Here is a 25,894-nt window from a genome sequence, read left to right as displayed (position 1 = left end):
TGCATAGGAACCCTGTAGTACTTGACAAAACTAATAATAATTTTTTATTTTAAAGTCACTGATGTCACACTCACCTGTGAAAAAAAAAAACTAAAAGCTAAATTTTTTTATGTTAAAATGATTTCAAATGACGTTCATTATCCCAGCTCTCACATGGTTAATGTGCCACATAGGAACCCCCTCCAGAGCTGGGCCCTGACATAAAAACACAAACATGTCATCTATAATCTCCACGTATACACTGACGGCACAATGGACAGTTAAAGGCCGAGTGGGGAGGGACGCTGTCACACACGCCCCTCTGTGATTCCTCTGAGCCATTCCTGACTTCATATCTGTAATTAACCACAGATGCACACGGAGAATTAGCATATGTTTGACACATTAGTGCTAATCAGTCATATATTTGTGCATATGTAATGGAATATTTATCCATGTACACGTATTCTGAATCGACACACATGGGGAACAACAGGGTGTAATAAGGTGTAATCATATGTTCTCATTTCATGGTCCACTTTGGATTTTTTTTTTTTTAATCCTTTATGCTTTGAAGACTAAATAAAAAAAAAACATTAAAGGGGGGGGGGGCATCAGAGTATAGACCAATGACACCTTTGATTCTAGCAATTTATAATCTCCATCAGAAAGCGCCTCAAAGCTGGGCTCAGTGTTTGTTGTCAACTTCCTCACATCGCATACTGCACACGCTCATCACCCCGGCGTCGTCCTGCTCTGCTCATACGAGACCAGTCATGCAAGCCAAAACCACGTCGCCAGGTTATATCACACACCACGATAAGCCCGCAGAAATACAGTATAGGCATAACGCACACAAAGCTCACTGGCGAGGCAAGCTGCTCACCTCGCTCCATACTGAGCCCCTCACAGCCTGTAATTGTAGAGGCTTAGGTTTGGGTGTGGGGGAAGGGCAGAGGTGCACAGGTTTCTGATCAGACAAGAAAACTAGGCCAAGACCAACAATCCCTCTCTGTGAACAGCCTCGGCCGCACTAAACGCTCCAACTTTGTTCCAGGTCTGTGACCATCACCGCCGAGTCTGTCGTTAATGGACGACAGAAAAACGAAGTGATTTTCAGACACACAACACGTGTATTTAGAGGCATAACAGCTTCTCATAGCCGGGCTATGATTCATGCTTCCTTGCCCCTTTGGAAGCTGTCCTCCAATAAGAGTTAGAGGCTGGGGGTAGGAGCGGATAGATTGATAGTGTTGGCTGAGTGCCCATGCTCCTAGTCTATCTGTGCTGAAGGGGAGGAGACACGGGGAATCTATCTATCTGTTGTGCTCTCTGTGCTCATGATAAACTGACTCTCGTCAAGTCGAGCTTCTTCCCTCTATCACAGCCCAAACTCACACCGACTTCCAACGTGTTCGACAACAATAAAACATGTGCCGAGCAGAGAGAGAGAGAGCGAGAGGGTGATTTAAATAGGACATAATCCACAAGGTTACGCTGCCGTAGTCTTTCAGAGATAGCCGTTGGAAAACATGAGTGAGGGCGGTGTAACTTCAAAACAGACCACTTTTAAAAAGAACACAATAAACCCTGATATAAACTTCACATCGGAAATGGGACCACTACCATCATCATCATCAGCAGCAGCAGCAGCAGCAGCAGCAGAAAACACAAAGTCTGCCTCCCTTATCCCGAATCTGTAAATCCCACAGAGCTCCATAGTGAGAAAGAAAATGAGTTTGAGGGATTGTCCATGACATTAATCCTCCCAGACACTACACTTCTCTACACAGGATCCAACACAGACAGACAAACAACAAAGCAAATCAACAATCTATTTACTAAAGGAAAAACTAAATCAACAATCCTGTGTCTGCTCTCATTTCACAATGGCTTTCCTGTGTATGTGCCGCCTTCCTCTGTTCTCTCGCTGGTGATTTTTATGGGACCCCTCCCTGCCATCTTGGATTCCCATTATTGTGCAGTTGCATGGGTGCCCCTGTTTCTGCCACCCACGCTTCAGGTACAGTGAACAAAAACACCAGATTCCTGTTTACAAAGCCGAGGGCAAGCCGGGGGAGTGGGGGGAACTCACAGGTAGAGGCGGCAGTGGTGGATGATTTTGGAGGTGGTACTGGTGTCTCAGAGATTAATAGGAAGGTGAGAGATCTGAAGAAACAGAGAGTGAAGCCAGCAGACACACATAGTGCCAAGTAAAAAAAAAAAAAAAATCTCTCTCCCAATCTGGAAATAATAGACTAGTCATATATTGAGGGGGAGGTGTGCAAAAAGTCACATGATAACAATCAGATCAGAAGCTGAATTGACTCTAAATCAATTGAAGTAGGCATGTCAGTGCTGCCCAGGACGTGGGGGGGGGGGGGGGGGGAGTGAAAGGGAGATAGATGTGAGCCTGTGTGGGGGAGGGAAGCAGAGATTGTTGATGTAGTGGGAGCACTGCAACAACAATAACAGCAATGTGTGCATACGTGTGTGTGTGTGTGAGTGAGAGAGTGAATGAGTTAGAGTGGAAGTGGGGATGTGTTATGGCTCACAGAAGTGATGAAATGACATCTCCTTTAATTCAGCGCACAGCTGCCACGGCAGCAAAGAAACACTCTGTTGAGATATCTGACCCTCTTATTTTCTCTGCTAGCCACTGGTCAGAAGTGTCTGCTGCGCCTGTCATCTTCTCCTCTAATTAGCAATATTTGCACAATTGCTGCACTGTGTCATAACAGAGGAGATCGCCTCGCCGACGATATTCATGCCACTCGTGTTATCGTGTTTCCATGGCTGTTTGTCCTCTAATCTGGGGGGGGGGGGGGGGGGATACCGTCTCCTAACTTGATAGAAATGTGTTTTGTGGTTCGTTTATTAAACATTCATATTCCTCCCAATGTGCCTGACGTGCACATGTATCATTGAGTAACTGTATTAAAAAATAAAAAAAAAACCTGAGGTAATAATTCACATTATGGCTCGCAGATATAAAAAAAAAACAAATCTGATATGAAAACTTATGGATATTACAAAGCGTGAATTGAAGCTCCTCTTTTTCTCTCTCTCCATCCTCGTTGTTTTCTTTATTTCTTTCATCTCTTTTTCTCCTCCCCTCCCCCCTTTTCTTTGTAGATTAGAATTCATTAGCAATCAAAGAGCCTCCAGAGAGCTCCAGCTCTTAATTACCTACTCATTTGCATTTTTGCATATTAATGACTGCAGGGTTTTGGTAGGGTTTTTTTTGCCGCAGTGGTTTAAAGGCACCTCAGTCCTCTGTTCTCTGGGGAGGAGGAGAGATGGCCAGAGGCAAAGCTCCAAGCCTGTCCAATCCACCCTCTATCCTTCCTGATGGGAGCTGGACATAGAAGAAGAAGAAGAAGAGGAAGAAGAAGGGGGGGCAGTTGGCCGAGGGCATATGGGACGGGTGTACTGCAAAGGAGGAGGGGGGGGGGGGGACTACAGGGGCGCAGGGGTTAAAGGTCAACGTCCCTTATCAACATAAGAAAGAACACGTCTTCTGTGCTGCCTAATTATTGTCATATTGAGCAGTTTAAACACCTGATCTGAACAAAATATACCCGGAGAGGAAGTGGAAATCTATACTGCAGAGACTGCTCACGTGGGGGCTTTATTGAGGACGGCAGCTAGTTTGGATGAAACTCATGTCCCACGGTGTGCAGAGGCAGGGGCATTTTATATCCCCAGAGAAAGGTGTGTGTGTGTGTGTGCTGCCGAAAATGAGGCTAGTGTGCGTGTGTCATTGTTTTCTTTACATTACATTGGCTCATTGTGAGGGCAGTTAGAGCCTCATTTACCGCCAGCCCTTAATGACGACGGCGTGCACAGAAGTGTACGATTATAAAAAAAATAAAAACACACACATACACCTTTTGCGCATAAGCATGTAGACAGAACAGAACAGAAACACGGTGTGTGCATGCACACACACACACACAAACATGCACAGACTGAGGGAATAATACCACCAGAGACAACAGACAACAGCTCCCAGGCATCTCCCAGCCCCTGAGGTGCTGCTGCTCCTCTTATCCAATATGTTTTGACTGCAACAATGATGTCTGAACATGGAAAATAACACCATATCCCACTGTGTTTTTAGATGCCTCACAAACACAACAATTAATGACTGGAGGCCCAGAGACATCTGGCCAACAGGTTCAACCAAACCGAATCAAGCATCATCTCATACTACTTTAATATGTGTGGATATGTGGCGCAATAAAAGTTTAAATGTGGTTTCATTTCAGAGGCGGAAAAAAAGCAGAACATTTTTCATATAGAGATAATGCACTTTTGGGGGCGCGTCACATTCACGATGAAAACATGTTAAGATGGAGTCCACATGCAAGACACATACATGTCCAAGGCCTGAGAGCAAACTGCTCAAGGAGTGGGCTTAAGTCGACTTAACTGCTATTAGTGGAGCATTATAGAGTGTGTGTGTGTGTGTAGAGCGAGGGACTGAGGACTGCAGCAATGTGTGGGCTGTCGGGGTGGGGTTAATGAGCTGTTCTATGACCTCTGTCACCCCCACAGGATCACCCCAGGGGGATGGACAGAGGAAAAACAAGGAGGACGGGCTGACGACAAGCCAGGGGTTGCAATCTGGACCTCTGGGAACAAAAATAAAAGAAATAAAACAACATTAGTGGCATCAACTTGGTAGATTTACACCGTGGCACAAGGCCTTACACTCCACACGTGAAAGTAAATGTCTTCATTACGATGCTTGTGATGCATTAAGAAAAAAAAAACACACCCACACACACACAAAGTGTATGGACTGTATGTGGTAAAGTGCACTACGTGATGTGAATTAAAGCGTAGATGCAAACCAGTGAGTGACTTTAAGAGTTAATACAAGTTAGAGAGAGAGAGAGAGACTGTGAAGTGTTGTGTGACAGTACTTGGTCGCCCCTAAAATCATCATAGCAGTGATAATACTGCCACCTTCTGGTTGCTAGAGAGAACTGCACATACACACTATAGCAGATGAACACATGAACTTTTAAAACGCATTGGTTTTTTGTGTTCCTTAATCCCTAAAAATAAATAAAATAATAACTTTAAAACCATCTGTGAGTGCCTTGACTTCGATAAAAAAATTTTTTTGGGAATTAAACATCACATTTTCAGTCTCCTTTAAGATCACCTGAAGCGCAACTACTTCTCTCCTTCATGTTAAGACGTCTATTAGTCACTATTATGTAAAATAATAGCGACTAGAGTTTAAAACAGGTACTGCAATCCAAATTTTAAAAAAAGTAGGGACAGCGTAGTCCCCTCCTCCCTACAGACTCAAGGTTGCAAGGTCATTTGAGGGTGCGATCCTGCACAAACCAGAACACAGATCCACGAGGAACTACACTTCAACATAAACTGTGAATAAAAATGTGAAACCATCGCTGTGACTCAAAGCCCGAATGTCGCCATAATCTGATAAATCAACATTTTATGACACGCATGCCCCTCTAAGGTAGAATAAGAGACAAAATTGTCAACACAAAACTTTGCAACCACTGTTTTTTTTTTTTAATAGAAAGATTTTTTTTATATTCTTTAAACCAGACAACCAGATGCCAGACATTTTTGAATATATTAAAAAAAAACAAAAAAAAAACAGAACAACAAAAACAATGACACAAAATGGAATTATATGGTTAGACGGTGTAGATTTAGTGGTCTCATATACAATTTTATTTTTCGTCACCAAAAAGTGCAAATTTTCAAAATAAAAGAAAAAAAAGAGAAAAATTAAATCACCTACATTTTCTCCCTGCAGCTTCCAATAGATATGGACCGGCATACTGCTACACTGAGAACAGAAAAAAACTTTGCGATGAGGAAGAAAGGGTTACTCGAATAGTGAATCCACACTGAACCACATGAAGGAAAGAAAATGGCTGCTGCGCTCTGTCGCCTCAAAAGCCCGATGATGATGTTGCACTTTGTGGCTGTAACGCCTTTCAATTAGTGAATTCACAGCAGGTTTTTTTAAAATATCTTTTTGGGATGCACTTGTGTCCCACCAGAAGAGAAGTGGAGCAACAGTTTTCTGCTTAAATGTGCCTCCTTGTGCATTTACACTTACATTTTCTAGCTATGAGAAATGGGACGCATCCCATTTTTGTAAAATGTACATCAGGAAAAAAAACCAAAAAAAAAACAAAACAAAAAAACCCTCTGGAAATAATTACGTGTAATACTCACAGTTACAAAGCAATCTATCATAAATAGTAGCCTATTTCTTTCTCTCCCAAGTCAAACCATTTACTGAACTATAGCTTTATTTCATGTTTATTATGATCAATATTATTTGTCCACTCTACTGCAATAATTTTGCTTTGACATAGATGGTAAGGCCAATAAAAATAAAAATAAAAATACAAATAAAATAAAAGGGATTTGTGAAAAGTCCATGATGGTCATTTGGCCATTTCATCCAATGTGTGTTTATTCAAGTTCTCCATGGATACCAGATCCAACCTTTAACTGCACAGACAGACAGCGTTATTGCAGACACAGAGAGATTCTGCAGTGGATACAACACTGCATGTTTAACATTCAGCACAGCGAGCCTTCTCAGAAAGCTTTGCAACTGTTATACAGGTTTTCTTTTGTCAAGAAAATGAGTCTCCCAAAATGAGCTCAAATGACCTTTTTTCTTTTTTTGCCCAAACAAGATCTGAGATAGTAAGCAGGGAGCAGCTGAGGGGAGATCTGTCCTTTACCCTCACACTACCACTGTGTGTGTGTGTATGCAGTTGCTGCATACGCCAGGTAGTGGCGGTACAACAGAGATGTATTCATGTCCAGATGAGGACATCCAGATACCAAAAACTCAGCTTTTTTTTGCTTTTTTAATATTCATTATCATATTATCTCTTTCTTTTTTTGCATTTAAATAATCATCCGCACCGAGAAAACAAAACAAAACAAAACAACAAAAAGAATAATAAAAGTGATAACTTTCCAAATAAAAAGCACACAAAATTCAGGATGGCCTTTTCGCAAAAAAGTGCTTTTGTTACAATCGCAGAAGCTGGAAAAAAAAGGCAGTCAGACAGCAGGACACTGGGGGCCTTTTGGAATATTGAGGCGAGACAGACGGACTGACTGAAGCAGCCAACTGTCAAATGTCATCTCCAACTCTCATCCTTTACACCTGCCAAACACAAAGTTATGGAATGTGTCCTTAAATTGGTTTAGGTGGCTGAAAACTGAAAATAGGTCTTTCCTCCAGACCTTGTCCGTCCCCCCCTCCCCTCCTCCCTGTGCCTCCTCCTCTCCGTCTCTCCTGCTGATTCTCCTGCTGAGGGAGTGTGATCTTTGATTGAAGGCCAGTCGACAGCAAAGAATGGAGACTTTGAGTCCAGAGGGAGGAAAAGAGCAGAAAGAAAGCGAGAAAACGTGCAACAACAACAACAACAACCTGTGATCTTCCAAACCCACTTTCTTTCCAAAAAAAAATAAAAAATGTTCAGTTTGATTTATAAGACTGAGTCTTCACTGGCGTCCTTCTTTCCAAATAAACAATCCACTGGATCAATATAAGACAGAGATATACATAAGTATACTTTTACAATGAGCCAGGCGTTCCTGTGTTTAACCATTATATTAAATATTGGTATGAACAAGAAAGGGTTGGTGATCAGACGTATCCACAAACTTAGCAGACATTGAAACCAATGCATAGCAGTGTTTTTTTTTTTTCCACCTGAGAAGTACTTATGTAAAGACAAAAGGAGATAAGCGACATTCTCCTTCTCTACAATGTGAAATTTGTCTGCCCTCCTTTTTTCACACTGGGGGCCTTGTGGGTTTCTACCAGCTTAGCGGTCCAACACTGAAACCATTGCTCAATAAACAGTCGATCACCTTGGCGTTTCCAACCTCATCCCTGAAAACAACACTCAGCCTTTTCCCAACCGTCCGTATTTAATCCCGCTCCCCGTGTGCCAACCTTTGAAACCCTAGAGACCGAGATAGACTCCAAGTGCAAACTGTCCCCCACTTTTGCAGAGAGCGGCCAACAGACGACAGCCCGCCTCTCTGAAGGACCCAGGGCTGTCTGTGCGAGTGCCAGAGCCATGCTGCGCACGGTGCCGTACTGCATATGCTGCACTCAGCTTGGTGTGCATCAAGAGCCTGATGGAAACCACACTCTCGGAGAAGAAGAAGAAGAAAAATCAGGTGTGCAGTAAAAAAAATGATGAAGCAAAGCAAACAGTCCTAACTCCTGCTGCCACAAATCACTGCAACGACAATGGCTGCTGTTGATTATTTACAGTTATCACTGTTATTGTAATTGTTGGTTTCCTTTGCTTTACGGCCTTCCCAGATAATAGATGGACTCACCAAAAAAAAAAAAAAAAAAGTTTGATAACCACACAGGGGAAAAAAAAAAACCTCATGAAGGTCAAATGTAAAACATTTGTAGTGAAGTTGGAGTGACCTTGGTCTGGGGCTGAGGCTGAGGACACACCAGGTGATAAAGACACAGCTCTGATCTTAGTGGCGAGTACGTTATTATGGATTCATTCAAGTAAAGCTTTGACAGGTAAATGATAAATTTCAAGACAAATCCAATCTGGGGGGGGGGGGGGATCAATTTGGTCTTAATATATGGGTAGAAAACAAGACCAAGATTAAAAAAAGGAGGTGGTGTGACTTTTGTCGGTCCCTGCCCACTTAAGGCACACGGAGGCTCATCGTGTTGCTCTGTCCACACCTGGTGGGAGTGAGCCTCAGCCCCACACTGCACAATACAACTGTCAGGAAGAAGAAATCAAAATACATCAAAACAATAAGCTTAGTGCTGCTCAGGCAAGGCCACAGACTCACAGTCTGCTTCAATTGGAGAACATTTCAAACCAAATGTTTTCAATTCAAAACAAATCAAAACTGAAATCACCCATTTTTAGTGACGAGCAAAGTGACAAGAGTTCACAATATTTTTCATTATCATTTCCAATGATTTACTCATCAGCTCACAAACATGAAACAAACGTGGATAAAGTCCCGTTTCTTAAGTAAGTTGAAAAAAAAAGACGTTACAGCTCAGCTTTCAGACCAGGACCAACTCATAGATTCTGAATGTTTTCATAGAGGCTTTGCTACTGTCTAAGTGCCTAAATGCTGTATATTTGGAATAATTATTTTCTTTCTTAAATATATAAAAAGCAAATAGGATTTGCAGTTTTCACACAATTTCTAGTGTCCAGAATCTCTTTTCAAGAGCCTTCAAGGTTCAACAGTAAAACTATGACTCCAACGTTAGATTGGTAGCTTTAAAATGTCCCAATGACTTGAGTGCAAGCCATTTAGTTTCTCCTTTGGTATTTGTTGTTGTTGGACGTCTGTGTACTCTTTAATACACTGTACATGATTATTTCTATGGCGGGGGTTGGATGGAGTTCTTCTTTTTTTTTTCTTTTAAATGAGACAGTTGAGTAGCAACCACACAGCTCTGTGCTTGTGGAAACTCACAGGTCTCTCTGAGGTCACCTGCCCTTCTTCCAGGAGCAGGACAAGGACATTGAACGTTAGTGCAAACTTTTGCTCTCTCAGCTAAAGCACCATTTCCAGTGCTATCAGGCTTTAGATCCATAACCCCACCCATGCACCCGTTTACCCCACCCCCCTGGCACAGCAACAAAAAAAATAACCCCACCATACCATCCCCGACCCGTCGACAGACATGCACACACACACACACACACACACACACACACACACACACACACACACACACACACACACACACACACACACAGCCATGTACAATTGCTAGAAAAAAAGCTATTAGCAAATGGTTATTAAGAAAATTGAGTGTAGACAGAACAAAATATCTATACATCCTAAAACCTCTATATCGTTCACAAGGAAACAAAAAGCGAGAGACGGCAAACTCAAGTAAATGTCTGTATGACTCTGCACACATTTCTGCATATGCATTCAAGAGGAGGGGCATCTCTGTGTGGCTTGGTGAGGAGGAGGCCCCTTCTGGATAAATTATAGACATATTTTTAACATCTCTGGTCTATACTCAACTAAGACTGAGGACGAAAAAAAAGCTTTGGTTACTCAACAAGCAACGTAAGACGTTCGGAGGGGGAAACGAGGTCCAACAAAATATACGTTTAAGATCAGGCTCACAGGTCTCGACAGCGACAATATCCTGCCTCATCAAGAGGTCCATACAGAGTACCTCTACACATACACATCACAAACCAGGTAGACCTGTGGGAGTCGCACTGTGCAATCATGAACCCCATCTTTATCATAATGGAGACGCAATAACAAACGGGTAGACTGCAGTAAGACATTGCCAATGCCTAAGAATGAGCGGCAAGAGTAAACGAAAACCAAGAGTTGTGCAAATCTGCACCGAGAGAGCCATGAAGTAAACAAGCCACACTGTCCAATGAGTTACAATAAGGTGGAGGGGGTGTTTTGTTGTTTTGTTTTTTTTGCTTCTGTGGTACTGTGGACCTATTATCACCGTGGATCCTCTGAGAACATGTGTAGTTATGAGAGAGGCTGGTGAACAGATGGGGTAGACATGAAGTTTGTTTATCCAAGCTCTTCCCGAGACCCTCCAGCCTGCCAGCCAGCAATGCAACACACACACACACACGCATAAACACACTACCTTTCCTTCTTTCTTTGCCTCATCTTTCCATCCACTGTCTGAACATTAAAGTGCGTGTAAAACGATGAAAAATAACTTTGTCATCTCACAGGAAAACTCGTTACTGACCACTTTACCAGATTTGAATGATTATAAAAAGGCATGTGTTGTGTTCAAATATTAGGTTTTAAATTGTGTAAAATTCAGCAACAGTCTCTGCTCTAGGTTTTAGTGAGGACCAAAGCAGGGTCATACAGAATATTAACGTAAACGCACCGGTTCCCTGTACAACAAAGCCAGTGATGTTCATTTGCTTTGGTTCCCACTAATGCCTGTATGTGAGTGTGTGTCCCCTCCATATGCACAGAAGCGCACACACACTAACACATGCTTTAGTGCAGACCAAAGCAGGTAAACATCACTATTTGTCAGTGTTTGTACAGAATATAAACATAAAAGCTCAGCAGTTTAACGACATAACCGTACACAAACACAGCCCTCAGTGGTACCTGCAGCCTCACAGCAGGAGTCTGCTCTTCTTCTCTACTGCATGTCCTCGTCTTTTAAGAGTTTTAAATTACGTGCCAGAGATATTCTGCATGTTTCTTCCATCAAGGGAAGACAAATTCTTTGGGACACAAAGTAGTAGCAGTAGTGTACAGTAGGTGTAGTGAACAGAAAACGGCTGAAAAAGCACACTGAAGGTTTTCATATCATTACAGCTAGTTATGAGAATTATGCTAACTATGGCACTGGAGCGTCATCAATCCATATTTTTAACAGGTCGAAAACAATCCTGAACACATGACTGGAGAGAAACTGTTGTCAGTCTTTACTCCAAATTTGTATTTTTTTGCTTTACACGCACTTTAAGACAAAGACAAGTCACTAAACCTCTTTAAATAACTAACTTCAAGTGCAATCAGTTACATGGATTAATTCATTTATCTATTTATTTGGAAATCTGCTTGGCTCCTCCTCTAGAGATTTGAACTTGCATATTTTTTGCTTTGATGTTTTGTTTAATTTGTCATCAAAAACCAAAACAAAACCAGCGATGGAGCTGAACGTCTCCACCGCGGAGAGAAGAAAGGACTTCGCTCGTCTGCCACTGGTTTCGTTTCAAAGTACCCGTTTTGTTGACAAAAGTGCCTGTGTCAGTAACAAAGTGTTTTGTAGGTAAATTACTGCACTACTGCAGGTATTATGGGCCAGTGAAGTGGGAGGGGCTCGACACCACAGAGATGTCCTCTTTTTTTCTTTTTTTAAAGGCTCAGTGTGCTCACTCGGGAAATACATTTAAATAAATGTAGAGGACAAAAGCACAGCTGCTAACACTTTACATTACTGTACAATAACAACATGGTAATAGTAGGAAGGTAAAATTATGGTAATATCATAATTCCAATCGTAATTGTGTGGTAATAATGAGATAATATTACAGTCATACCAAGTTATTTCCAAAGGAATATTGTGGCAATAGCTTGGTAATACAAATCACTGCAGTATATACCTTCACATCTACGATGTAAATAATATGTATTACCATAATATTGCTTCCTAATTGCAAAACGATCCTTACTGTACTGTAATGTTAAGTGTTTCCATACAGCCCCACATTTTCAAAACGGTTCAAAACGGACAAATCCAGACATATGGAGTTACTGACAATGTTGAAACAGATATTTCAGTTCTGGCATTTTCTCCTTCTCTACAGGATACCTGGACTCAGCAAGCGTGTGAGCATGTGTGTGTGTGTGAGCGAGAGACAGAGAAAGTGCACTGGGCCTGGCAGCTCAGGGTGCATGTTTGAACAGGCTGGGGCTGACTCACACAGTGATGATGTGGCCAGAGGGACCCTGGCTGCCATGCACGCACACACACACACACACAGACGGAACACACGTACATGTAAACACACTCACACACACCAAACTGCCAGCACCAGGCCTCCAACCCACAGCAACACCAGACTCTAATATAATAACATCCCCTCCAGGCTGGTTCGGGGGCATTAGCAGACTACATAGGAGAGAGCGAGGGAGAGAAAAAGGCCTGATTTGATCCCCTCCTGCCTGGAAACGTGGCTGAGCTGGGGGAGATTATTTTTTTTGGAATGCAACAGACATTGTGAGATCCCCCTCCCCTTTCGCTTGTTCCCCTCCCCCCATCAACCAGCTGCAGCTGCGCTCCTATTTGGCCTCCCAACTTGGACAGGTATTTATTACTCTCTTCATCATACAGGTTGCCTCACGGTTGTGTGGTCCCTCGAGCAAAAAGATTGGAATAAGCATGATACATAAACCTGCACTCGCTCCCTCCCAGCCCACTTCCTTTAAATATACCTCTCTCTCTCTCACTCTCTCCCTCCTCTCTCTAGCTCCGTCGGATATCTTTAGTAAAGCTGTGCAAACATAGAAAAAAAAGGTGCTCATCTATCTCTTCTTATTCTTTTGTCAACCTTTCACTCGGGCTCCCTGCCATTCCTTTAACCTGCGGTTGGTTAAATGCTACCCGCGCCTTGTCACACAAGGACAGATTCCGAAAAAACTGCACTGAAAGTTAAGCACATTCATTGGATCAACCTCCTCATCCTTTGGGCAGGAGCTATACATGTCAAGTGTTAACGTTTAGGACAAATGGGTGACTATGTTTTTTGTTTCATCAAACATTCATACAGTTTTTTTTCTCCATTCACCCCACAAGCTTCACTCTGTGAGAAATATGACATCAAGCCGAAGAGGAAAAACCCGATTAGTAAGTACACCTCAGCGTTAAGAGGGGACCAATGTCATATTACCACCTGCTGTATATACATGTATACAATTATAAAGTGTCAAGTACCCGAAGCAGTCAACAAAAAGGAACAAACAAACAAATTAAGACAAAATCAAAATGGAAAACAGAAATGCTGAGATTGCAGAGTCACGAGGAATAAGAGGCAATGTAGTCAAGCCAACAGATACATTGATGATGGTAGTGCTTTAAAAACACAAATCCTTCGCTTCTTATTTTCCCTACTCCTGCAACCGACGAGCCCCCGTTAAAGTGGATTCGACTCAACGTGATTTTGTTTTTTCAGTAAGACGAAACATAGATTCTTAAAATGCATTTTATAGAGTAAGTAACACTTCAATCAAACCCTTGTCTGATTCTTTCTGGAACATTTAGAGAGAGAGAAAGAGAGAAAAAAAACCTGTTGCATCAAAACGGTGGCGTTTTGTTTCCTTGCATATGCCATACTGTGGCAATGTTGTTTCTATGGTAACTGTACATTTCAGACCTGCAAAAGAATAAAAAAGAGTTGTTTTCACTGGGAGGATTTGTCCTCACTTCACCCGTACAGCAGCCAGAAGGTACTTGAGAGACACCTTGCACAGAGCTTGAAGGCTGTGAGGACAAAACCAATAAAAATCTAAATCAACTGCATAGTTGCTCAGAGTTTCTTTGTATCTATTATACATTTGCCTAAACACATATGCCAATGTATAAAACCCCGAACATTATAAAGAAAGAAATGACCCAGAAAGTGGACGTGATGGGTGCATGATTTGAAGCGTTCTTTGCTCTTTAACAAATAAACCGAATTGCTTTGCAAATCTACTGTTTTCAAAAGTAAAACAAGAAAGAAATAAAAAATATTAGATTTTTGTGACACCCTGATTTGGTTTATAGAGGAATAGTTAGTTGTTTTTTTTTAAGTTTGCCTTTGCATGTTTTTTCTCCTCTGTTCACTGGCCTGTCTCACAGGCAGCACAGAGTGACCATGGTATCCAGCAGTGTCCTTGTTGCTCCTGCAGTCTCAGGGCCCAGCCTCCTCTGCCAACTCCTGCAGCTCAGGGCTGAGTGTGCGGCCTCCAGAAACCCCCCCCACCTCTGCTGCCGAGGTTGACTCTGAATGCCGCCGTCCCCTGATGGTACGAGGCCCGGGGCCCGTGTCAGAGCTGGGACTCAGCAGGCCCAATGGGGGCTCGTGGAGCGTTGGCTCCCGCACCCGAGGCTTACGACCCCGGCGGGATGGGATGCCGTTGCAGCCGTCCTTCTTAAGGTGGCGGTGCAGGTGATCCGAGCGCACAAAAGTCTTAAAGCAGCTTGAGCACTGATAGGGGCGCAGGCCTGTGTGTACACGCATGTGGTTCTTCAGGTCGTAGTTGTGAGCAAAGGCGGCTCCACACTGCGTACACAGGTAAGGCTTCTCTCCTGTATGCTTCCTCATATGAACCTTGAGCTTGTCCTGCCTGCAAGGGAGGAAAAGACAGAGTCAGTCGTCTCAGAAAACACAGATTTCACAAGGATTTGCAAAAGAAAGCTTCTCAGCTGGCTCTAAATGTTCTTTTTACTGTCAGTTACTAATCTGGATGTAATTTTGATACACCCCCTCACTATTCCACACACTATACTATAACTATTTACACATTTTAAGGTACAATACCTAAACTTTAGGTGACATTTCTTCCAAAATAAATGTTAATACATGTTTTTATAAGTGTACAATCCCCTGATTGAATGAATTGTTGTTTTTCATTACCCAAGAATGAGACTTATTTGGCCCTTCTGCAGAGGCTGCCATTTTGAACCTCCATTGATTTACAACAGCCCACAATGGACAAGCTATATGTCTTTTGAGTTGTGATGCCAAGTGAAGAATACATGGGTTCTTCAAGACACTTGGAAGGGATGGCTGAGGTAAATGGTATTCAGCTGCAACTTCACCAATAAAATGTTGCCACATTTTACAGACTATACCTTTAACTGAACTGTGCAACCATTACTGAAGACGAGAGGAGAGCTTGAGAACTTCACCACTTCAGGACATATTACTTCAGGTTTAGGATTTCTGTCAGATAGTTTGAAGATTTGAGGCAAGTCCTGTTTGTGTGTGAACAGAACCAGCTGTTTGATTATCTGATCATTTGTAATATCATGTCATGAGAAACACACTGTGAATGTCAAAATGTGTATCTGCTAGAAGCAAAACTTTGAAAAAGCTGAATCAATCAACGATATCACTCAGTGAAATTCAGTCGCTGATGTGAAAGTTTGCACTTATTTGATAATGCATATGGTGTGCAAAGCCCTCAACTCCAAATATACTACTTATTCTCAAAGGGACCAGTGGTCATCTTCATTATATACTGCACTTTGGTTTTATTTATTGTGTAACAGCCATCTTTTCTTTCATCATGGTGTTATTATGATGTGTGCAGATGTTGATTACTTGTCATGTCCGAAATAAACGATTAATTCATTCATTCATTCATTCATTCATTCATTATAAGAGGGCAGTCCAACAATATAAGAGTGCATTTCTTTGAGGATGACTCCAAAATTGATTCCAAAAAAATTCCAAAGGTCAGGAAAGCCTTTGAATGACTGAGGTTGTTCACAGGTTTTTTTTTCTATATCCCAGTTCTACGCTCACAGCAGGTGAGTAGTCTGGTTAAATAGAAGGTGTCACCTCTACTTATATACAAATCTAATGGCTCATATGAATTACTTTCCAATAATATACAAGTTTTCCAAATACCTGTGAACAGGATTAAATTACTGATTACTTACTTACTTACTGTAAATCTAACACCAGTCATCTCATAACATCCTGGAGCAATATAACTTTGCACTGATAAACTGCCCGTTGAACTTTATCAGGCTGCCTTGGCCTTTATCCGACTTTTGCCCCCACCCTTTCCTCCCCCACGTAGCTCCTTCTATCTCTCTAGCTCTCAAGCTCTTAAATCGTCTTATTCTTCTGCATCCTGGGCAGAGGGCTTCTGAATAAACAAGCATTGTCACAACAACTCTCCTTTTGAACACACAAATACACTTTACATGTAAGTGGATTAGCCGTCATTCAAGTAAACAAGTAAAGTTCCGTGAAAACAGTGTCCCAAACCACAGAAGTTAAAAAGAATACATAATATGTATTCTTTTTAACTTCCTGTGCTCTCCTCAGGAAGTGGACATAATTTATTACCTGGACTATGGGTCCATTTATTAACATTTTAAGGCACACGTTTTACACTGATCAAACAGAATTCTGATTATAATACTCCCTTTCCAATGGAAGTCAAATTCAGACAGGTCCTCCGTACCTGTAGTGCAAGCAGTGGTTCTGGGTACTTTTACCCTTTTAACATCTATTTTCTGCACAAGTCCAGTGATTAATTAATTAAAGGCATGATTTCAAGGTGAAGGCAGGACTTCAAAATACTAGGAAACCATGTGCACTCAAGTCCCTCGGACTAGTCACATTTATCTGAGTGGCACATGGCAGATTTCATTAGAGAAGTAAAGAGGTGACAGAGAACGAGAGTGAGAGGGAGAGAGAAGGGGGTGGTGTAACTACTCTGCCGTGGGCAATAATCAACATAACCAGAGATCAAAAGTTCAAATTACTGCATTGAAGCACATAGAGCACCATTCAGGGCCCGTGATCCCCCTCTGTATCAGAGCACAGCACTTTATAGCAGCCCTCCACTAGATAACACTGCCATGGCACAGCCTTCTTTTATAGGACCCCTGTGCTAAAATTCCAGGACTTTGTTATGAAGGCTAATATAATAAAACCTTTATAATAAGACCTTTATAACCACCTGACCCACCCCCCCACATGCCTTTTTTGATTTAGCTACATGTTTTATATATATAAGAAAGGATCAGACTCAGTCAGTCCACCAGTAAACATGTAGATTTACAAACCTCCTTAATGCAAAGCTAAGTTGGTTAGTGCTAATACTCGGCTTTGTGGTGTTTCCCACTGCTGTGCAGTTTGCTTTCAGTGCCAGGTCAAAGACTATTAGTACATGTGACATCGGGAAATCACTTCATTAATTGGACTTACCTGGTAAAGCGCACTTTGCAGATGGCGCATTCATAGGGTTTCTCTCCCGTGTGCGTTCGAATGTGGCGGGGAAGCTTGCCTGCACCTTGAATGACCTTGGAGCATATGGGGCACTTCTGGAAGGCCTTAGAGCGCATCTTCCTCTCTCCGCCACCTCCTCCTCCACCCCCGTTGCCTCTCTCTCCTCCAGCTCTGTCTTGGCCTGTACTGCCCCTTGATAACCAGAGTGGAGTCACACCATGTGACACAGCAGCAGAATCTGCATCCTCAGGTTGCGTGCTGTTAAAATAATTCAAGTAAAATTCCATGTCTGGGTCGTCCCCATCTCCTGGTTCCTCCCCGGTCAATGAGCGCTCCTTTTGCCTCTCGATGGAGTCCATCATCTGCTGCAGGAGGGCGCTGGCTGAACCCCTCTCTCTCGTTGTCAACACCTCCCTACTCCCATCCTCCATTTCTGTCTCCTGCCCCAACCTAGATTCAGGGGGGAGGTAGAAGTGCCCGTTTTGGGACGGGGGATAGAAAGATGACCCCAGGCTTGCTCCATTTCCCTGCACCGTCTCCCCATCCTCTTCCTCGTAATCCTCCTCATCCTCTTCCTCGTGCTCCTGTGTTGGGGCCTGGGCTAAGGCGAGGGCCAAAGGGGAGTAGTACTCACCATGGCCACCAGGAGCTCCATTGCTGGGGCCATTGCCATGGTTAAAGTGCAGGTGTGTGGGCAAGTCCCTGAGCTCTGGCGTGCTGCAGCTGCTGCTCCAGTGCGCCCCTCTCTGGAAGTACTCCAGGTACTCCCGGGCCCGCACACGGTTCCCCTGCTCCTTGCCTCCTCTGCCCTTTCCCTCTTTTTCTTCATCTTCATCTCTTTGCTCACTGCCCGCCTAGAGAAACATGGTGAAAAATGAAAGTCAATACAATTTTGTGTAATAAAAGAGTAACAAAGAATCAGAAGCACAGTGACAAAGACACAGCAGTTAAATAATGTACTGTATAATTACTTTAAAATAAAAAACCCTTTGATTTTCATAGCCTTGGAATAAGTTCTTTATGCCCAAAAGGACAAATAAGCCAGAGTGTCCAGTTTGAGTTTTAAAGTGGAAGCATACGTCAACAAAGAAGAATGATGTTCTGGTATGCAATGTAACTTCAGTTCTTACAGACTGGACATTTAATTGGTGTGTTTATGAATGCAAAAACAGTGGTAAGGAGCACTGAGTGTACTGTGTATGACACAATCACCAACTCTTAAAAAGCATCAGTGTTTAAGTATTTACAGCTTAGTGAAGTATAATGGGACCATGACATTGAAGCTACGAAACTGTGATTATGTAGAGCAGTGTGTTTTCAGACATAGCATATTACAACTACACTTAATTGTGCTGAAATGTAGCCTCTATATGATGTGTCAACTGTCTGCAAAGGTACACAAAGTCTTTCCACACTCACTATTGGCTCACAATGAATAAGTGCTGAACTAACCCCAAGGCTGTAGGTTTAGATTGTGCATAGTGAGATGGGCTGAAAAAGGCCATGACGTAAGCTGCCGTTTTAATCAAGGAATTGGAAATATTCAAGCTCCCACTCTCTGAGAGACCCAACTATGAACTATATATGAAAATTGGACATGGACATATATGCCTTAAGATTTGTGATTTGACAGGTGCAATGACACTTTTTGCATCTGGAAATTCACAGATGTCACCTGCCATCAGGCATCTATTGGATGATACAATCACACTAATGTCCACTCATATATGTTGTGTTTATCATCTGTTTTCTCCTAAATGGGAATGTAGAGACTTGAAACTAGTGGGTAAGATGTTAATGTTCACCGACTTTATAAATCAAGTGAGAATTAGGATTATTTTCCCTTGCTATTGCAGAGTTGCCCATGGTCCGTCATACTTCCTGAAATGTACTTGTCAAACCAGAAGACCATGTGCATTTTTACATGCAGTTTGTGGGTTGAGCCAGGATAACTATGTTTTGAATGAGATATGCATTGCATCTTAGATCTGTGTTTTGTTATCAATTCATTCATCATTTAGAGCAATTTGCTTATTGTGTCACTAACTATTTTAGGCAGATCAGATCTAATGACCAAAGCATAAATTTGACTTTAGCACATGTCATTTGTAGTTGAATAATGATCTCGTACCGGCGGGGAGAGCACTTTGGTGTCCAGCAGGTGCGTGCAGACATCCTGGACAGGTGAGATTTCCAGGAGGCGTGCAGCAGCAAGGATGTCAGCCACACTGCTGTGACTGACCGTTAGAGTGGCGGTGTAGGCAAAGTCCAGCAACGCTCCCAGAGCCTCTGCTGCCACAAAGTCGATGGTGTAGACGTTCTGTTGGTCAGCAGCAGCCCCTGAAGTGAAGAGCTTGTGGAAGTATGAGCTGCAGGAAGCCAGGACGGAGCGATGAGCCGGGAACTCCCGATCCTGAGTAACCAGGAGCACATCGCACAGCAGGCCATTGAGCCGCTGCTTGTTCAGGTTGCCCAGGATGTCTGCGCTGTGCTCAGGGAAAGGGATCCCCACAGGGCCTTCCTCTGCTTCTCCTGCTCCTCCTCTGCCTCCTCCACCTCCGCTGCTTGCCGTCCCCCTGAGATGCCTGCCGCCCCTCCCACCGGCTCCTGACGACATCTTCCACCAGCCTGCCGCCGAGCCGCCTAGCACAGCCCCCACCCGTGTATCCGTCCTGCCGTCTGTCCGTCTGCCTGTCTGAAAGGGGAGAGAGTTGGACAAGGAGATGGGATGAAGGGAAGATAAAGAGGAAAATAACACATCACTTCATGACATTACTTCTGTGGATATATATGTTTTCTCATCAGACATTTTGACTTCCTGATAGCGTTAACAATGGCTCGGTCGTATTCGAGTCCTACACAATAATTGCAGTATTAACACCTGCGCTTTTCTTCCAATGTCAGGTCAAAATGTCCTCTGAAAAAGACCAACAGATGCCAGGAAGCATATATAACAAAGCACTAAATATTAAAAGGCCTTGCTAGAGAAGACCTGGTGAATTGTATATGTCTGCACGAGTCAATAAGTGTTTAAAGGACTCTTGTTTTGAAATGTATTTGCTGACTTGATGTATCAGTTAACAAGATTATTTTAATCCTGCCCAAATTCAGGACTGCTTGTTATCAGTCCCAGCTGTGGAAATGTTAGAACAGATATTTCCTTTTAAGAATGATGAACTTTTTTACATTTTGGAACCTTATTATGCTTTGTGCCATTTTATATTGTTTTTGTTTTCCTTATAACTGGACTATGGGTCCATAATAAATCTGATGTTAACTGAATTAACACTAATTAAATTGTTCCCCACAATAGGACATAGTTAAAATTTGAAAGTTTAAAAACTGGGTGGAGAGTATAACACAATGGGAATAATAAACACATGTGGACTCCTCTACAAAATGGGGGATCGTATCAGGTTACACAGCAATTAGCACACTTTTCAGTTGTAAAACTGGTTTAGCATTTGATATGAGAGATTACAAGACAATGAGAGACAATGAAATTATTTAACGCTTAAAAACAGTCACTGCAACATCTGACCAATGGAGAAAAGAATGTTGAAACTAACCAGTGTATCATGTCAAACTCATTTTAATATTAAATAAGTAAACACAGGTGTTATGAAGGACACAATGGTTCTGTTCTGTTTGGGTACAGAGCCTTGATGCGTGTGTAAATACATGTGTATGTATTTTTATACATTTTCTTTCTCTGACCTACATACTGAACGTTTGATGTTCACAATTTCAAAATAAACTCTAAAATTATTAACTCTCATATCATGGCAATTCACACTATTATTTTTGCATGCCAATATGATAATATTGATAATAATATCATATAATTGTGTGTTTTATACCCAATATCAAAATCCCTTGCTTTGATGTTTCTGACACATTAAATATATAAATTGAGAAAGTCATTTTGTGCCTAATCTGACCTCCACAACTCATGCTTTACATTTGCCACATGCAGCTGAATACTCATATGAATCGGCTATGAGCTGCTTTGGCTCACTTCAGGAGCCGAAACAATATAGTTTCAGCAAGTGCCACTTCAAATATTTCAAAAGCCCCGAGAGTGTATCCCAAGTAAACGCAACCGGGCTGCCTGTTCCATCTGCTTGCAATTGATTTTAAAGCCGCAAAAAATTGTACGAAAAGACAAGTGTGAAAATGTGCGGTACTTTAGTCTCCGATATCGCTTGTAAAAATTTCTCCAGACTTTCACCTGTGAAAACCCACCATGACTGAGTGACGATGGTTATGTACAAATACAGTATGTGCGCAGGTGAATGGGTGCCTCCCTCCTTGTGTTCAAGGGTGTGTGTGTGCATGCACTCGTGCAAGAAACCAAGTAAGAGGTCGTGGAGGACAGATAGGCAGAGGGCAGTGGGGATCGGAGTGCATGCTGGGAGCTGGGCTGTGCAGCTTGTGCACTCTATGTCAGTTGAGAGCCACGGAGAGAAGGGAGGTGGAGGAAAAGGGGAGGGAGAGAGGGAGGGGGGCTGCCAGAGCAGACCCTGTGGAAAAACTCCACGGGAGGAGGAAGAGGACACGCAACAAGCTGCGAGGGAACAGTATTAAAAAGGGAGGTTGTCAATCCGGTCTGAGCTGGTTACCCCACCCTGTACTGTGTGCCAAGTTTCAGGAAAGGCTGTACCCTCGCTCACGTGTGGGGGGAGATTAAAACGATCGACTCAAGCCTGCGCAGTTGGAGGGGAGTTTGGGCAGGACGGGCCATCCTCCGTTTCTCTATTAACACACAAGCAAATCCTGTAGCATCACAGATACATCAATAATGCACAGAAATTCACAACACACACATAACACAACACATTCAGGACATCCGCACTGCCCAACTGTCCTCCCCCCCCCCTTCTCCATCTGCCAGGAAGACCCAGCAGGGGTGAGGTTAAGGGTGGAGTTGGGAAGGGGTGTGAGTTGAGGATGCGTTCAATGTGATTCTCTTTATAAGAGCAAGTCATTCAAATTACATTCCTTAAGACCAGCCCTCTGAGCATGTTTGTGCACTACACCCAATGACCAAACCTGCTTAACCTGGCTGCCTGTTCTCTACCATCCCAGCTCACCTGTGATCACCTCTACCTCTCTCACTTATGTTAAGTTCTTCCACGCAACATGCAACGCCTATCTGTCACCACACCTTGAGGAATGGCAACCCAACGGTGTTTCTGCAGAGAGGGTGTGATAGAGAGAGATACTTCTTGTTTACTTAGAACTTATGAACTTATTAAATAAATAAAAAAGTCAAAGTGCTATGAAACAATGAAATAACAGGTCTTATATTGAAGAATACTCATTGACTAAAAACACCCAGTTCTACAGCTTTGTTTGGCTTCCAACTGCACTGAATGATAGACAGCTGACCACAAAGCCACTGCAAGCGCTTCCAGTGTCTTTTACAAATCTCTGGTGAAAACAAACTGTCGAACATGGTATGAGCACATTTTATTACCCTGCTCCTCATCTGAATATGCTGTGGGAGAGGGGGGGAAAAGAGAAATTGCACAGGAGGGAGAAAGGCAGAGAGAGCAGAGTGTAGTGGAGATGGAAAAAAGAGCAAGAGAAAGGGCAACCACATGGCTGTCGGTCACGTCCTTCGCAGGTGGAAATAGATCTCAGTGAGCACCATCCATTCCAGAACCGAGCTAACCTGCTTTTCACTTACACAGATGCACTACACAAGGCATTGTTGCAAGCTTGTGTACTGCGCTATCCCCGGGACATACACCGCTGACCCCGGGTCACGGCTTTGTGAGGTAAAGACGCTGAGCTGAGAGGAGATAACACACACAAACACACACACACACACATAATACACAAACTTGATTCAGTGCCAGCAAAGCATGAAGGTACTACTTGGCATGCAGGAGCCACCTGTCCCTGAATAACCCACAAAGAGTACGGAGAAAGAGGAAACAGTGCCACAAACCTGATCCTGACACCTCCTCATGGCTTTAAACATTCCTTATCATTTATTCATGTCTGTGGGTGACGAGGCCCCGCAGCCCAGCACAAAGCAGCGCAGTAGCTGTCTGTGTTCCTGAAAGTCCACTTCCAGGTCTTCTCTCAGTGTCTGGTCCGCGAGCTCCCACATCTGCTTTGCAAGGCAAACTGCCACTTTAACGCAGGATCTTCCAATACCTTTACCACCAACATCATCACCGCCACTTCAGCCGACACATTTCACAGCCCTTTCCATTATATCTACAAGGACGGATATTAAATTCATGCTTCAGGGGTGAAACAGCCCACAATGATCTTCCTCTTGCAGTTTTTTTTTTCAGTTAGGTCTGAGCTGTGTGTGTTCTTAATATCTATGCCAAGTTGGTCACACCCAATTTGTTTGTCATTCACAGACAAACACATCGACTCCAGGCCGTCGTTACAGTTACTGAAAGCGGTTTTATTTTGTCTGATGTGTATCATCTATGGAAGGGCTGCTGAATTTCCACTCTCAGAGTATCTGTCTTTGGCTGACACATACCAGCCATTCCATAAATACAAAGGAACAAACTGTTAACCCTGTGCAGCCTCAGATGTTTCTCTGATAGACAAGAAAATAAATAGTATAGTGGCACCCTAACACAAGTTGCTTTAGTGGGTCCTTCACTTGTATTTTTCCACTGATGTAGGAAGCCCTTTGCTTTGACTCTACTAAATTTTAAATAGTGTCTTGTTCCTCTCTTTCAGTTACTATTATCTTAAGTTTTGGCGTAGAGAAAGTGATTAAATCATAACAATTATTCATAATTCAGAACCACAACTTTAAAAGGAGTGATTGAACAAACACTAGTGAATCATTGATACTTTGAAGCATAAATGTTAATGTACCACAGATGGGCCACTTTTTTTTTTTACCACTGATATACCGAGCAGTTGTTAATTTTACAACACAATCTATCAAATGACTTCCCATCTTAGTCATGTGAAAATGCAGTAACTCAAATGCAGTAGCTATCCGTAGTTCACATTTGATGTCAGAATAATTCATATATTATGACCACCAAAACATTAGGGGTAGAGTGCAAAAATCACACAAACAGAAAAAATAATTTTGCAAGATGGCAGGGTGCAGAATCAGTTTGGCTGCCCTGTCCTCTCCAACAGTCCTGCTTCACTATCTCTCAACAACAACCCTGCTAAGCTCAATCTGCAACAAGGGAATCACTTCACTTAAGTCAAGAAAGTTCAAAGTTTAAACAAGAGGATATTGCAAGATTATCGGAATGGGGGGGGGGGTGTCAGTTCCTAGGAAATGTGGATTTTGAACAAGCGCCATGGCCAAGTGACTCACTCCTGCCCACAGTGAAAGGAAACCTGATTGGGAGTAAAGCAGGAAGAGGGCAAGTGGCTGATAAAACTGAAGTTGCTAGGGGTAGGCTAAGGCCTGGCAGCTTTCACTAGAAAATAACCAGGAAGTGCTGCCAAAGCTCAGACACACAAAGACAGTGAAAAGGTAGTGGGCGAGGCAGGGCGTTCAACTCACAAGCTCACTCATAACTCCTGAGTGCATGGTGGCTTAGGAATCCAGCTCAGATGTCAATGATAAACTCAAGCGATCTCATTCAGTTACCTGGTGTAACCTGCTTCAGAAAGAGGAAAGGTGACCGCCCATAAGTTGGGCAATGTTTAATGTGAGGAAGGTAGCAAGGGATTTTACAGTGCCTTTATATGAGTTTTAAGCTGACACAGCACAGGAGGTTGGAAAACATGACATCGGTTTTTTTCCTTTAGAAATTTGGCTTGTGTTTTGTTTTTTGCTTTTTGTATCGTTACAGGCAAGTGAATATAGAGGATGCCAAGAAAAACAAAACAAATGGTTTATCTTTAATACAGTGCAACAGCTATGAGCTACTACTACTTCTTTCGATACATTTGTTTTTAAATTGTTTTGACATAAAACCAGAAACATGGTGATTAAATCTTGAGCTCCAATTTGAGTCTGTAGTTTACGACGTTGTATTGGACTGTGTTATACTATACGGATTTTGAAATACATTCCTCTCTATGTGAGGCAGACAAAATATAATTATAACTCTAGAAAGCACTCAGAGAGCACAAAGCAGGCCTCTCATTTCCAGACCACCACCAAAATCTAATCCTTTTTTTCCCTTGGCCCAAAACCTACATGCAGTAGCCAGAAAATGTATTTTTGACTAATGTTAAAACACACACAAACTGACAAACCCAGGTGAAAACATGAGCTCTTTGATGGAGGTAATATTATGATGAAATGCTACAAAGGTAACAGATTTGAGACAACCTGCATACAATATGCAACTACATTCACAATGTTTACACTATGTTTTATGACATGAGGAAAAACAATATTATTAGGCAAACTAAAACTGGACTTTTAAAAAAACTGA

The 25,894-nt window shown here is 42.6% G+C and overlaps 1 protein-coding gene across 1 annotated transcript; it reads right to left on the bottom strand.

The window, feature by feature from the left end:
• Positions 1-14,438: 14,438 nt before the first annotated feature.
• zbtb7a (zinc finger and BTB domain containing 7a) lies at positions 14,439-23,487 on the bottom strand (the record flags this gene model as incomplete). The annotated part of the gene is made up of 4 exons (XM_083888761.1): positions 14,439-14,874; positions 17,478-18,352; positions 19,630-20,193; positions 23,455-23,487. 4 exons carry the CDS (start codon positions 23,485-23,487, stop codon positions 14,439-14,441), a joined length of 1,908 nt encoding a protein of 635 aa, XP_083744887.1.
• Positions 23,488-25,894: the final 2,407 nt, after the last annotated feature.

This window comes from Microchirus variegatus (genome assembly GCF_963457635.1).
Source record: "Microchirus variegatus genome assembly, chromosome: 4".
NCBI lineage: Eukaryota > Metazoa > Chordata > Actinopteri > Pleuronectiformes > Soleidae > Microchirus > Microchirus variegatus.
The sequence above is the reverse complement of the archived record's forward strand: the minus strand, read 5'-3'. Positions and strand labels throughout refer to the sequence as shown.